This window comes from Pseudopipra pipra, chromosome 5 (genome assembly GCF_036250125.1).
Source record: "Pseudopipra pipra isolate bDixPip1 chromosome 5, bDixPip1.hap1, whole genome shotgun sequence".
Lineage (NCBI taxonomy): Eukaryota > Metazoa > Chordata > Aves > Passeriformes > Pipridae > Pseudopipra > Pseudopipra pipra.
In genome coordinates, this window is record NC_087553.1 from 35,447,093 (window position 1) to 35,461,028 (window position 13,936).

A 13,936-nucleotide genomic window follows, 5' to 3' on the forward strand; every position below is an offset into this window, starting at 1 on the left:
TGAGAGCTCTGTATGGTTGTTCTTTGTTATACTTGTTTGTGTATTTGTTGTAATGTTTAACCACAGGAGTGTAAAGTGACAGTGCATTAAATCTGTAAATGCTAGCCATATCAACTAAACTAGAGTATGAAAGCAGTGGTAGTATTATTCTTGCTATAAATAATTTGAATAGACCTCACAGATGCATACTATAAAGTGTTGAATAACATTGCTGTTTTTTAACAGCTTGGCTCCTTGCTCCCTGCACATCAAGCGTGATTTACCATGGTGAAGCACACCTTTATGCTTACTGATTAGCATGAAGTTTTGGGCAAGATAATTATATCAATTTAAATGGGAAAAAAGGCTGCTCTTTCCTTCAACATTTCTGAACTCTTCAGATTAGATTAAATAAATATATTCAATTAATGGAAGGGCTTCTGAATTTTGAGAGAACACTGTGCTAATAATAAGGAACCAAAGAGATGAATGGAAGCATATTGGACTATCTGGTATTTGATACCAGAGTAAGACTTGCCATGTTGTACAAAGCCGTGGCTGACAGCAGAGCTCTAGTAATACAGAACATTTTCCAGAGATATACACTGAAATATTTCCGAAGCTGGTGCTTTAACCGTGAAGCCATATAAATAGTTTGATACAATATAGTAGGGCTGCTGGCTATGAATTATGAATTAACTTTGCTAATCACCAAAGAATTTTGGTTTCTGAACCATTGATTACCTGCTGTCATTTGATAATGTTTGGAGATGATTGCTAAATATAATAAAGCATCCTGTGTAGGCTTCGAGAATTATGATAAAAAGTTGACAAAATAACATTAAGAATTCTGGAATGTATTCTCATGAGTTTAAAGGAATAACTAAACCTCAATGCAAGTATTGGAGGAATGAAAAACTACTGACAATTATAAGGACCTGTTATGTCATACAGATTCTTCACCTTCAGCCTGATTAAAGGTCTTCAAGCACAACGGAACAGAGCTTGAAAACTTCCAGGGTTATTATTCGGTAATGCCATGGTGCCATGGTGAAGCTAGCGAATATTTTAGACACTTACTGAGTGTCCTTGCTGTCAATCTGTAGTGATGTTTTACTCTTTGAGGTATCAAAAGATGGTGTTTATGCATCACATTTACTTTTCTTAGTAACTAGCATAGTAATGCAGTGAAAGTCTCCAGAATTAACAGGAATGAGGTGTAGAAAGACCCTCAGAAGACGAGAAACCTCTTCTCTGATATCTTGATAGTAAACAAGTGGTCACTGTATTTTCGCTTTGGGAACAACCCAGCAGCTTAATTCTAGAGTACTTACCAGAGTAAAGAAACACTGTGTTTCTGAGTGATTACTATTTGAACCCAAACTGATATTGCATGGCTTTGTAGCTTACTATTTAACTATCTAATAGTCTCTTAAGTCAGAGGATAATATATTTGTTTTAAGGACTGCAGACCAATTCACTCATAGACTAGCACAAGAAGGGAAGGTTAGACACTTACCTTGGTATACATAGAATAGTTTTCACATTTTGCAGTATAAATCATGCATGTGCATTCTTTTTCAAGAGTCACTCTGGTATTAAATGGGACACATTTAGCATGCTAAAATCATTTGCTACATTTTTCCTAATAGCTTTCAACCTGACTAAACTGAAACAAACATAAATGCTGCACAAAATCTACCAGAGTGAAACCACGGGCTAAACAATTTTCAGAGAATGCTGGAGGCTGGTCTAGGCAATTTTAATGGTAATATGAAAGAGCACCAAGTTCAGACCAGCCAAGATTCGTTCTGTGGATTCATAATTTGCTGTCGAGTTGTAAAAGCTGTATTGGAAAAAGCATTTGCTTTTTAAAACATCTAGCAGATAAAACATCAGTCTGCAGTGTTTGTTGCTAGCTGTTTGAACAAGAGCCAGCAAGTGAAAACAATATGTAACAGAACAAAGTGATAACTAAGCCAGCTGACCTTTTTTTTTTTTTTAAACTGCCTTGTGTTATATATCTATGTATACATGATGTATACAGTGTTCCACTTGTACTGCAGTATGTTATCTTGCTACTTGAATGTCCTAGTGATTCTTCTCAGGGTTTGTATAGTAATCTTATGCTTGTGTCCTGCTAGCAGTGCAAATGAAGCATCATTCAAGTGAAAATACAGAAAGAACCCTTGAAATGAAGATTTTTTTCTGAGAGACATGCTTTTCTTCTGATGAGTGCACTTGATAAAATATGTTCCACCTACCCGCAGCCTCCTACCTTCTCTGTGTTCCACTGATAACATGACCCACCACACTGAAACAGTATTATTTCCTGAAAGGCTGTAGGCAAGCATGATGATGAGAAGAAAAAAGAGAAACGAATGTTAAACAGAATGAGAGAGAGAGGAATTGTGCATATCTATGAGGAAATCAGAAAAAAGGAGATAATTAAAAAAGGTGGAGTGCGAGTTGGCTATGATAAGGGGGAAATGCTTGCATATTCCTTTTAAAAAGTATGCATCATAGAATACAGAGGAACAGTTCTACCCACATCATCAGTCAATTCCTATCAATTTGTGGGATATGAATGGGGGAAATGAAGATAAATTTCAATGACATTAGCGCGAGTTTCATTTTAGTATAATGGCGTTCATATTTTAGAAAATGTTTGAGAGTAGGCAAAACAGTTGTTTTCAAAAGTTGAGTTAAATATCTTTGCTTAAAAAAGGACAAAAGAAATACACAGAAATAAAAAGCAGGGGTATTTCCTTTGTGTAGAACTTAACCAATTTTAACATAATTCCAGGGACTTTTTTAACATATATCTATATAAATACACACACACTCTTCTCAGCAATTTGCCCTTTCCACAAGTATGTAGGAAAATGGTATCTAAGCAAAAATCCTTGGTGATAACACCGACAAGCAAAGCTAGTTAGATTTATAATCAGAGGACGATTTGAGACAGGAAAATTATCCTAACAGTATATATCAAATATATGACAATTCTAATTGACTTCAACAGGGGTGGATTCCCTGCTATGTGCTTGGAAATAATGTAACTTGGAAGTCTTCCTCATTGCCAGTCATATCACTTCTTTGAGCAAACAGTCTAGTTTTAGCTGGAGCTCAACTTGAGGGAACCATTGGCAAAAAGCCTATGCAGCAAAAAGCCTATGCATCACTTAAGTTCTTGTGCACTGATAAATTTCACTTTTTAACCTGTCCAAAAGCAATTGTTCATTCAAGTCTCCCCTTCAAAGTTATTAATGGAAGGAAATACAGCCTATTTCATGAGGTCCTATTTTATACACTCATGTTAATACATTTTTAGTCTGCTCAAAGTCTTCTGTTTTATGCCAACTGTTGTATTTTGTTTATGACAAAGTATCCGCTGATAACAAACATCTTTGGCCCTGAACACATGCTTCATTTTCTTTCTGTAATTTATATATTATTCTACAATATCTCTACTGTGAGCAATATCCCACAGGCCAAACTGAGCAAGTTATGGGCCTAATGGTGATAAGAGAAAGAAGACTGTTTATTGTAAACAGAATAAAAAGAAGGATGTTGGGCATCAGCATTCATGTATTTTAGCATGGTGGATGAATTTATAAGTGTGAAATCAGAGTGCTCTTGGGATATTCTGCTTTTTTTTTACCTCCAGTCACTTCTTAGTCAGAAAGTTAAGTAATCTAGTATTGGCTAATGACAACTTAGTGCCCAGTTTTGCCTATGAGACTACATACTAAGCACCCATGCCAGACTTTTCAACCGGAATATGAATTTATCATTTGTATTGTAACACTCATCACTTTAGAAGTGATTAATTATCATCTAGAGTCTGGCCCACATCCTAGGGAAATACTTAGACCTGTAGTTAACTGTTATAGATTGATAAATGAACATAAAGCTTTTTATGTTTCACTCTAATCAGTACAAATTTTTCATTGAATACAGTTTAGTTCAGGACCGTAGCAAATTTGGGGTGATTCACAGAATTTTCAGTTGTGGTGATGAAACTTAAAAAAACCTGCAAAATAGCAACCAATCGGACATCTCTGGTACTATCTTTGACAAGTATAGCTGGTGAGAGGCAAAGACAGTTCAAAATTTACCTGAACTAGCACTGGATAAGACCCCAGATTTGTCACCCCAGACCCCAGATTTATCATCGTGTATCACATAAATTGTGGAGACCTTATCTGATCTATTATGGTGGGATGTTGAAGCTCTTTCAGAATAAATCATCCAATTACTTTGTGCTGTCTGACATACCAGTTTGCACCAACTGGTACTAATAACTGGGGAGTGTGAGTTTAGTATTTAAGTAAATGAAAGTCTTGTGTGGCAGATACAGACTTTAAAAGAAAAATTCCAAGGCAAATGATTCAATAGCTTTGTTAAAAAATCCCTTAACCTTATTATTACTGAGAACATAAAAAATCATGTTAAGTTTTCATACTAGGTTTCCAACTTAAACAATTCTGTGATTCTGTGATATTTCACTTAATGTTTTACCATTCTTTTTCAATCCACTGAGATGGTTCTTGCTGAAAAGTGTACTTACCTCTTCTTTAATCTTAAAACCATCCTCTTTGATCTGTTATGTCCCATCAGTCATATTCTTCTCTCTAGAATCTAATTTTTTTCTTGCTTTCCATGGCCTTATTATTTTCTAGATCTCCTTTTAGCTTTCTCATCATCACTTCAGTAAGTGCTTTAGAGGGGTTGTTGTTGATATACCTGTGATCTAGTAACATGGACTGGATGCCCAATAGCAGTTAAAGCACTGCTTAGAGCAAAAGCTCAGATGCAATCTTTTAACACAAGATTAGGGTTAGTTTCATCTGAAAGTCCATGAACTCCAAGACTGCTCTGCATGCAAGGTACAGCCAGGTAAGTGGAAACATCCTCCTGAAAGAAACAGTGTACTTTCTGCCATGCTTCCTCTTATGCTTTGAACTGCATTTGGCAAATGCCTCTAAAAAAGCTTGAGAATTATTTGGGTGTTAATCTACTAAGGCAGAATTGACTATGCTGACTAGTTGCCTACCTCTTTTAATTAAATTGTAAATCTTTTAAGATGTCATCTTCTCTTTTCCTAGCACCAGTGCAGCTGGATAATAATTATTTTCTTCTAAGTGAAAATATTGGACTATGATTTAATTCCTATTGCAGCTCATCTACTGTCATGTCTTTTCTGTTTTCAGAAAACTTCTCATGTCTTTGTTGTATCAGACATCTGGTCAGTATAGCCCAGCTACAAGCCAAGGATTGTAAGAACTGTTTCAATTAGCATAATCTCCCAGTCACAAACAGTATAATCTTTTTCATCAGAAAGGAGAATTATGTAAGGTTGCTTCTAGACATTGTAGTAATTCTGGAGTTGTGGGGGGAAATATTTCTTTTTTCTTTTTTTTGCACTTCAAGCACAGAATTAAAATGCTTCAAATACTGTTTTATCATTTAGTACTGTACATTCATTTCATCACTGGAACACAAACCTGTATTTAGTAGAGTGGTGAAACTGGCCAGTAGTAGCTTTGATTGCTGTCCAAAAGACACTATAAGATTTGAGAATGACCACACAGTCAAGATAACAGCACTGTCAGGTTCAACTATACTAGCAAACTTAGAGGAAAAACTGCAAGGCAGCATTAGATGACAGAGGAGGAAAAATCCCTCTATTTAAGTTCTTGTCATCCTGAAGGCTGACCAGAATGTTTTGCTCAGTTCACTCCTACATGTAAGTCAGTGTGTCCCTCGCTTGACTAGGCTAGCCTCCATGACTCCAGCCACTATTTCTTGTGCTCCTGTGTCCTCAGCCATAAAGGATTGTTGGGCGTCTCATGAGTTGGGTTGATTCTTTTTAAAGGTATTTTAGTAATAGCTATGTAAATTAGGAACTAGTGTTAAAGAGAAAAAATATGAGTGAGGGTATGGGCACTGTTCAACTGGATCAGATTCCTGCTAACCACTCAGTAGGGCTACTCACTTAAGCCCTCTGGACTTCTCTTCAGAAACACTTAGATCTTTCCCTTGACTATACGCAGGTGCTTAAGGAGAATTCAAGCCACCAGAAATACTGTTCATGTATTTCTATGGGTCATATAGGTTTTGTGTGGTAGATCAAGTCTTTGGAGACCTAGACAAGAACCTTATATTTACTCTTCTTTAGCAGACTTCCTATTCTTCCAGAGCAGACTTTACTTGTTTCTGGAAAACTTTATTAGTTGATATTTAGATTTAGATTTATGAGAAGAAAAGATCAAATATTTTTCTTGGGTGTTGTCACCCTGAGGGTGCTTACATAAAGACACAGCTTCATTTTTTTAGACTTTCTGAAAGTAAACCCCATTCTTTTCCTGTGCTATTTTCTCTTATGCAAAAAGTAAGAAATATTTTGTTCTAATATGGATTAGCTGCTTTGAACTGGTAGCTTTGTTGCAAAGAGTGTTCGCTACTAAGACTGAACCTCTCTGGGTCTGTTGTACATGTGCATGCATGGTTTGTCCATACTTTGGGATTTGGATCTCTCAACAGCAGCATTGTTTCCTAGCAGACTCTGGTATAACAGAAGAGTAATACAGTATGTGTTGGTAAAGCCGATTTAAAATCTAAAATGGCCACCAGTGTGCCCTTTTTAGTCACTTATTAGTCACCGTTTATACTGATCTGTGTTCCTTTTGTTTTCCCCACTCAGATGTTGCAAGAGCAATTGAGTTACTGGAGAAACTGCAAGAATCTGGAGAAGTACCAGTACACAAGCTACAGTCTCTAAAGAAGGTGCTGCAGAGTGAGTTTTGTACAGCTATCAGAGAGGTATGAGTTTGAGATTTTTAGTTATTTCTCAGACTAACATCTCTTTCCTGAAAAGAAAAGCGTATTTGCCTTTCTTTCAATGCTGGAGAATCATGAGTACCTTGTATAAAGAATGATGGATGTGTCTGTGACTGCCTGCTACTGTGCAGAATGCTGAAGTTACTGAAAAGCAGACACATAACAGTTGCGTCAGCAAGGCATCAACCCTTAGGCAATTAGCCTTGTTAAGGAGAAGGGGTGATTAATTACTACTTTAGGATTCTGCTCGAGCTGTTTCAGGGTCAGTGGTAACCTGTACAGCTGGGATATGGGGACATGCCAAGTCGGGTCAGTGCAAGCTTAATGCCTTTCCCTTGAGCTCAGGTGTGTGATAGGGATGTGCTGATAAAATCTGAATGCAGTGAGAGCCAAAAGTTGCAAGTGCTGAAGTTAACTGAAACTGGCAGGAATCTTGCCTTTAAAGTCAGTGCTCAGATCCTAGTGGGCTTTGCTCCACATGTCAGGAATTCTTGTCAGATTGCTAAGAACTGTGATCATTACCCTACCAGCTGTGGTCAGGGCCTTCCTAAGCTCTGCCCAACAGTAGATTAATGATAATTGTTTTCTTCTAGTCAAGCTAGAGAAGATGCACCCAACTTCCTACATGCATACAAGCAGTATCTTTAAAGCAGTTAAATTACAAACACTTCTGTTAGAAGTTCCTTAGACAAGAAACCGTGATCTGATACAACATTGTGTTGACATCTTACCTACTAAACCAAGTGCTGTTAGCCTTCCAAACAGAAGCAGCTCTAAATGCCCTAATAAAGGTAACATCTTGTTAGTAGAAAGTCTGTAAGAACTTCTGTTTATCTGTCTACAGTCTGGGACTAATCCTCCCTTGCTGAAATCAATGGAATCTAATGTTCCCTCAATGGTAGCAGAATTGAACTGATAACTAGGCAACAGCAACAAATTGATTGAGTGGACTGCTGAGTGGTTGGAAGGAAGAAAGAGATGAGCAGACATTAGTTTAATAAGCAAAATGGAGCACACTCTTTGTTTTATGGAATATATTCTCCAATGTGAGAATCAGAGAGAGGCTTCCACTTAATTAAATTGCAGTTTTCAAGGCTTTTAAAGAGAATAGTGTTCCCTGACGATAAATAATGCCACTGTATACCCTCAAAAGCTGATATTCTGACTAGTCCTTTCGTTTAACCAATTAAATGCTTCTTTGAGTAACCACAGAGCATTGAAAAGTTGTGAGGTTTTTTTGTTTTGGGTTTTTTCTCAGATAGCAGAGCCTGGTACTCCAATTGTTAGAGGCAACTTTGAATCTTTGCAGTGTCATCAATGAAATCTTAACAAATTTATATTAATCTCTGGAAAATAGTCATAGCAGAAGCAAACACAAAGCTTGTTTAAACAGGTACAGAGACTAAGAATTAGGAAAGTGGCTTAGAAAAATTCACTCTCAGTTCAGTAAACTGAAAGTAGATTTTGACAAAATCATCTCAGTGCCAAGAAAGGTCATTATAGAGTGTTGTGTAAAGACAACCTGCACATGACAGACTATCCAATTAGTGTTAGATTCCTACAGGCAAAAAATGGACACTTTAAGGAGCCCAGAGCTAGTTGTTACACAAGAATTGAGTGATGATGAATGAGCAGTTCTACCAACTTCATAAACAAAAACATGTATTTCTTTTTAAATATTTTATATATATATATAATGTAACCTGTCTAATATATCACTATCAGAGAACAAAATTCCTACACCCTCCAAAAAATAATGCTCTTCACCACTATGCATGTAAACCTCTTCTTAGAAAAAAATCTTCAAATATAGAAAGCCCAGTAACAAATCTTTTCATTTAGGAAGAGTAGGAAGATTGACATATTTACATTGCAAGTACTTAAGGTTGTTCAACATGTGGCTTCTCTTTCAGTTACTTACGTTAAGCCCTTGGTAAATACTTAGGCTATAACTCTTTTTTCCACCAGTTAAAGAGCTGATGGAAAATTCAGAAAATAATTACTTCTGTGTTTAAAAAAATAAATTAGAAAAGCATGGGATATTTTGGTCACGTTACATTGTTAGACATCTCCAAGCACTTCAGCAAGGGCTTGGAGGATATCTGAGCTGTGTTGTACCATTAATCAGGGATGCCCTTCTTGTATGTCCTTCGTGTACTTTGGAGTTTATGAAAGCCTGCTTTATTGAACAGCACATTTTTCTGAGTGTATTTGAGCTTCAAATAGCTGAGGCTAGACAGAAATTTCTCTGCTAGTGCTCCCTCCCATTGTTTATCTTCTTTTATCCTGAGTGCAAGATGTGAGAGTGTGGTGACTGGATTTTATTTTCTTTATTACCACCTACATAAACTAGAGGAGAAAATTGTTGACATTATAAGAGAATGCACGGCAGTCAGTTGGAAGTAATGAGAAAAGTGGGTGTGAAGCAGACCGGGTGTGAGCTGTAGGTAGGTGTAATCAAAATGGGATGAGGAGGCAGGCTTTGTGTTAGTATGCAAATTCTGAGAGAGACTGCTTATTATATATACGCAGAGATTCAGATTTGCAGTGTGGTGTGTTCATTCTATAATGCAAGATCTGAGCCTAACTTTCATCAGAAAACCTCCTAAAAGAAATTAAGGCTGACTTGCATAGTCCTGTAAATTCCATAGTGTAGGAGCTTTGGAAAATAAAAATTTTCATTCCGGTCTGTGAAATTATAGAAACCTAACTGTCCAGTGAGTTTGATTGTTAAAATATGTCCCAGAGAAACTCAATATTGGGCTGAGTGTAGATGAAAAGATCAAAGATAAAACATAACCTGCATTGTATTGATTGAATGTGACTTGTCCCTTCTACAAGTAGGAATTCTTTAACTATGGAAGCTGGAGGTCATTTTAATGACCAATTAGCCTTTACAAGTGTGAGATATATTATTAGATGACATACATTCCAATCTAATGTGTAGAAATGTATCTGATGACTGTAATTAATTGTATTTATGGGAATCTATTTAGTAAAGCAAACCGTCAGTTCAAATCCCCACACTAATATTCCATAGAAATAAATTTTTTTTAAAGTGATTGAGTGAATGAAATTTAAATAGAAGTACTTTAGCGTTTTTCAAGGGTGCTATGTCAGGAAATGGTGATTAATGCTTCTCACTTAGCTAAATATAAGTACCACCAACTGAAATATTCTGTCTGGCACTAGGCAGGAATATGTATTAGCTCTGAAAAGAATGGAAATAACTGAAGTATGCAATGGCCTCGGTATTTCCTTTTCACCTGAAGACCCCAAGACCAGAAAACAAGTTAACCAAAGTCTGGTCACACTAAAAGTCAATTTGGAAAAAAAATTTAATTGTGCTTTAAAATTACTTATTTCAAAATCTCCATAGCTACATGAAGATTAATTAGCCTTCTATAGCCTTGTCACATGGCAACACATGGAATTTATACCATTATGTCCTTTACCCTTCCAAGTGTTCTTGCTGTGTATTTAAAGCTGCTGCTGTCTTATAGTCATCTGATTTCCAGGGGGTTATTGGAATAAATGAAGGGTTAGGCTGTGAAACTGAATGCACAGCTGAGCTACTGAGAAGTTATATTCACATGCAACATAAAACTAGACAACCTGGATTGATAAAGTTAATTTAATTGTTGTAAGTCAGTAAAAGGAAGTTATAAGAATTCTAAGATAAGGCAGATTTCTGGTCTGGCAAGAAACCTTAAAGACAGAGAAGAGAGAATAAACAATTTGACAGAACACAGTGGATAACCAACAAGAAAATGTGACATACCTTAGCAGGTTACAGGAATTTCATTTACTGCTAACATCTGATAATCAGTGCTCAAGCACTGTAACAATACAGCTTGATAAACACATGCATCTCCTGATGAGCAAAGTTTTCACAGAATCACAGAATATGCTGAGCTGATAGGGACCCATGAGGGTCATCAAGTCTAACTTCTTGCCCTGCACAGAACCATCCCCAAGAGTCATACCATGTGCCTGAGAGTATCATCCAAATGCTTGTTGAACTCTTATCAGGCTTGGTTCTGTGACCACTTCCCCGGGGAGCCTGTTGCAGTGCCCATCCACCCTCTGGGTGAAGAACCTTTTCCTAATATCCAACCTAAACCTCCCCTGACACAACTTCAGGCCATTCCCTCGGGTCCTGTCACTGGTCACCACAGAGAACAGATCAGTGCCTGCCCCTCCTCTTCCTCTCATGCAGAAGTTGTAGACTACAATGTTCTTTCATGTTGATGCCCCAGTTTCTGTGTGTTAAATATGTAATAGTCAAGTGTATCTCGCTTTCCTTCCAGCCTGCCTTTGCTACTCAATTTTCCATTTCAAGATTAAATCTGATGTTTTTCTGTATAGATATTATTTGGAAGAAAATCTGACTAGTAAATACCTATGCTGAAACATCTACCAATACCAAAATTAATCAGATCAAAATGTTTCTGTGAAAATGTGGTGTGGCAACCAAACACACAGAAGCAACCATTGTTTTATTCCGTTATCTTATGACTCCCAGCAAAATATCAGGTCATCACAGAGAGCACTTTTGTAGGACTGAGTGACTAAAAAACGAGGAGCAGTCAATACAAAGTACTCTAATGTTGTGCATTTTGTATGAAATTAGTCAGTGGAAAAGCATATTGTCTTTGAAAATAGTTCAGTTCCTACCTCAGTAGTTTAAAACTTTTAAGCTTGCTATAAAATTAGTTTGTAGACAGAGTATCCTGGACATTTAAAGACCACTGTTGACTTACAGGGACAAAAATGGCAGTGAGAGAATACTGACCCATTTTTTATGAGGTCTGGATGCTCCCCAGTTACTTTAGAGATATATTTCAGTATGTTGTATAGTATTAAAATCATAGTTTCACTATAACTTATGTAGAATAGTTTAATAAACCTAGTTAGTATATTGGAATGATTTCCTTTGATTAATAATTTTCATTTCCGTGCCTTAGCAATCTGGATACCTGGAATCCCAGTGCTGCTGATATGCAATGTGTTATTATCTGGTCATTTCCTCAAGCCACCCACCTGTGCTTTTCATTATTAACCCTGATATAAGTCTTTGAAAATATTAAGGGATCACAAGAAGGCTGCTGGGTGATGAAAACTGAGTCTAATGTTACTGTACTCATTACTTTACTGTAATGTACTTAGTGATAGCAGAAGGCTGGCTGGAACCCTTAGATGTTCATTCACTTCACATATCCCAGTATTGTGTTGTACTCCATTTTTAAAAGTCTGTACTAAATATAAGAATCTGGGTATTAGCTTGGACTCAGACAAAAATTCTCATTAATTCTTTTCTTAAATTATTAATTTAGGATTTTAATGTAGGAGTCATTTAAAGACCTGCTTTCATTATGTTTGAAGAATCTCAGAATTTGGTTATTCATGTTCCTCCGCCTCCCAAACCTAGCCTCTGAAAGCAGAATTTCACTGTTTTCTGCCTCATGAATCCTTGTAAAAATAGAGGTTCACCAGGCCAAACTCTCCCAGTTGGCACCAAGGTAAGCCCCAGAGTCCAAATCCTTCCCTGTGTTACACTTTATTTTCACTGGGAGCTGAATATTTGTTACAGGAGGAGAAATGCAATTCCAGTCAATCTCATCTCCACAGGGCAAGCCCAGTTTTTGAAATTTTTAAATTATTAGATGCAAGCTTGGGAAAAAAATGTATTGAGAAGACTTTCTGCTACAATTCACAGTACAGAACTGTAATTAAGGCTCAGTCAGAAGCCTGACATCTGAAGTCCTCTACTGTCACTTTTACCCATGCAAACCAACGTGTTGGTCCCGATTGAGCAGAAGTGATATGTCGGACTTACTAATAAGGCAATTAGTAAACAAAAGGGCAATAGGACAATGCACAGGAGTAAAGTGAGTGAGATCTATCAGCTCAGATTTGTAACAAAAGCAGTATGATTATATTAGCATGATGCCTCATTAGACTGGCTGGGAAGCAGAGCTAATCTGATACCTTGTTAGAACTTGCTGTGGTATTCCAGATATCTTGTTCGGAATTACTGCACCGTTAATTTAGTAGTAGCACTCGTGCAGTAGCAAATATGGAATTTTTCAAATTGACCAGTTTCATTCAGATTTTTGCATGCTTCTGCTTTGATTGATTTGTAACTTTTCATAAAAATTTGCATTCCTGGATGCTAAAGTTTGAGCATTTCATCCTTTTTTTTAGATGTTGGAGTGGATTATAATGTCAGATGAACCAGTTTAGTTTACCTGAATTGTGGGGCTGTATAGCATTGGCAAGAATCTTTTACTGTACCTTTCTATCCTTTGTTCATTACCATTGTCCCAGCAATGAGAAGCCACATAAAATAATGATATAAGTTTCCACTAAATGAGTACCTCCATCACTGTTTGGAAAGGGCATTACTTAGCTTCATTAAAATACAACGGTACAACAGAATAGTAATATTTTCATGTTTTAAAGGGTTCTGCCTCCTGGTTGCAAGTAGTGTATCTGTAATGATGAGCTGAGAGAAGGATTTACGTATGTAAATGAGATCATAAAATCCCATCAGATTTCTGAAGATGAGCTGGCTGCTCTTTGTCCTGCCACTGTGCTGGACTAAGCATTGAGAAAGTTCAACAGAAAAGCTTAAGTTAGCAATAAACACAGATTTTTATTTTTTTTTTTAGTTACTGTGTTAAGATATGTGCTATTTTTTTATAGGGTGAATGTAGTCAGGAATTACTCAAATTTTGAAAAACAATGAAGTTTCATTTGCCACTTTACAATAAGCGATTGAAGCATTGATCTGTTGCTCGCAACCCCTGGATAGCATAAATGAGAACTTTTGGAAATTATAACCTTGTCACTCAGCAGATGGCCTTCATTAATGGCAATTAGATGAATTTACCAAGCTGCCCAAATATTATCTGAAAAAAGGCATTATTTAGTCTCTGTGCCATTAAAAAGTCCCTACCACTTTCATAACTTCACTGCAGGAGATTGAAAGCAACTGCTATTGCTACTTTTTTTTTAGCTGCCTAGAGCTAAATACATCGATTTTACATATATAGCACCCCAGAATCTGGATCCAGACCATATCATTGGTCTTTATCAGTGCTTTTTC

The 13,936-nt window shown here is 36.8% G+C and overlaps 1 protein-coding gene across 2 annotated transcripts in view; it reads left to right on the forward strand.

Moving 5' to 3' along the window:
• The window catches only part of LIN7A (lin-7 homolog A, crumbs cell polarity complex component), a 48,878-nt gene that overhangs the window by 12,797 nt on the left and 22,145 nt on the right, over window positions 1–13,936 (forward strand). For both annotated transcript variants that reach the window (XM_064655573.1, XM_064655572.1), the window contains exon 2: window positions 6,689–6,807. In XM_064655573.1, the coding sequence (XP_064511643.1) occupies window positions 6,689–6,807 (119 nt within the window). The remainder of the gene's footprint in view (window positions 1–6,688; window positions 6,808–13,936) is intronic.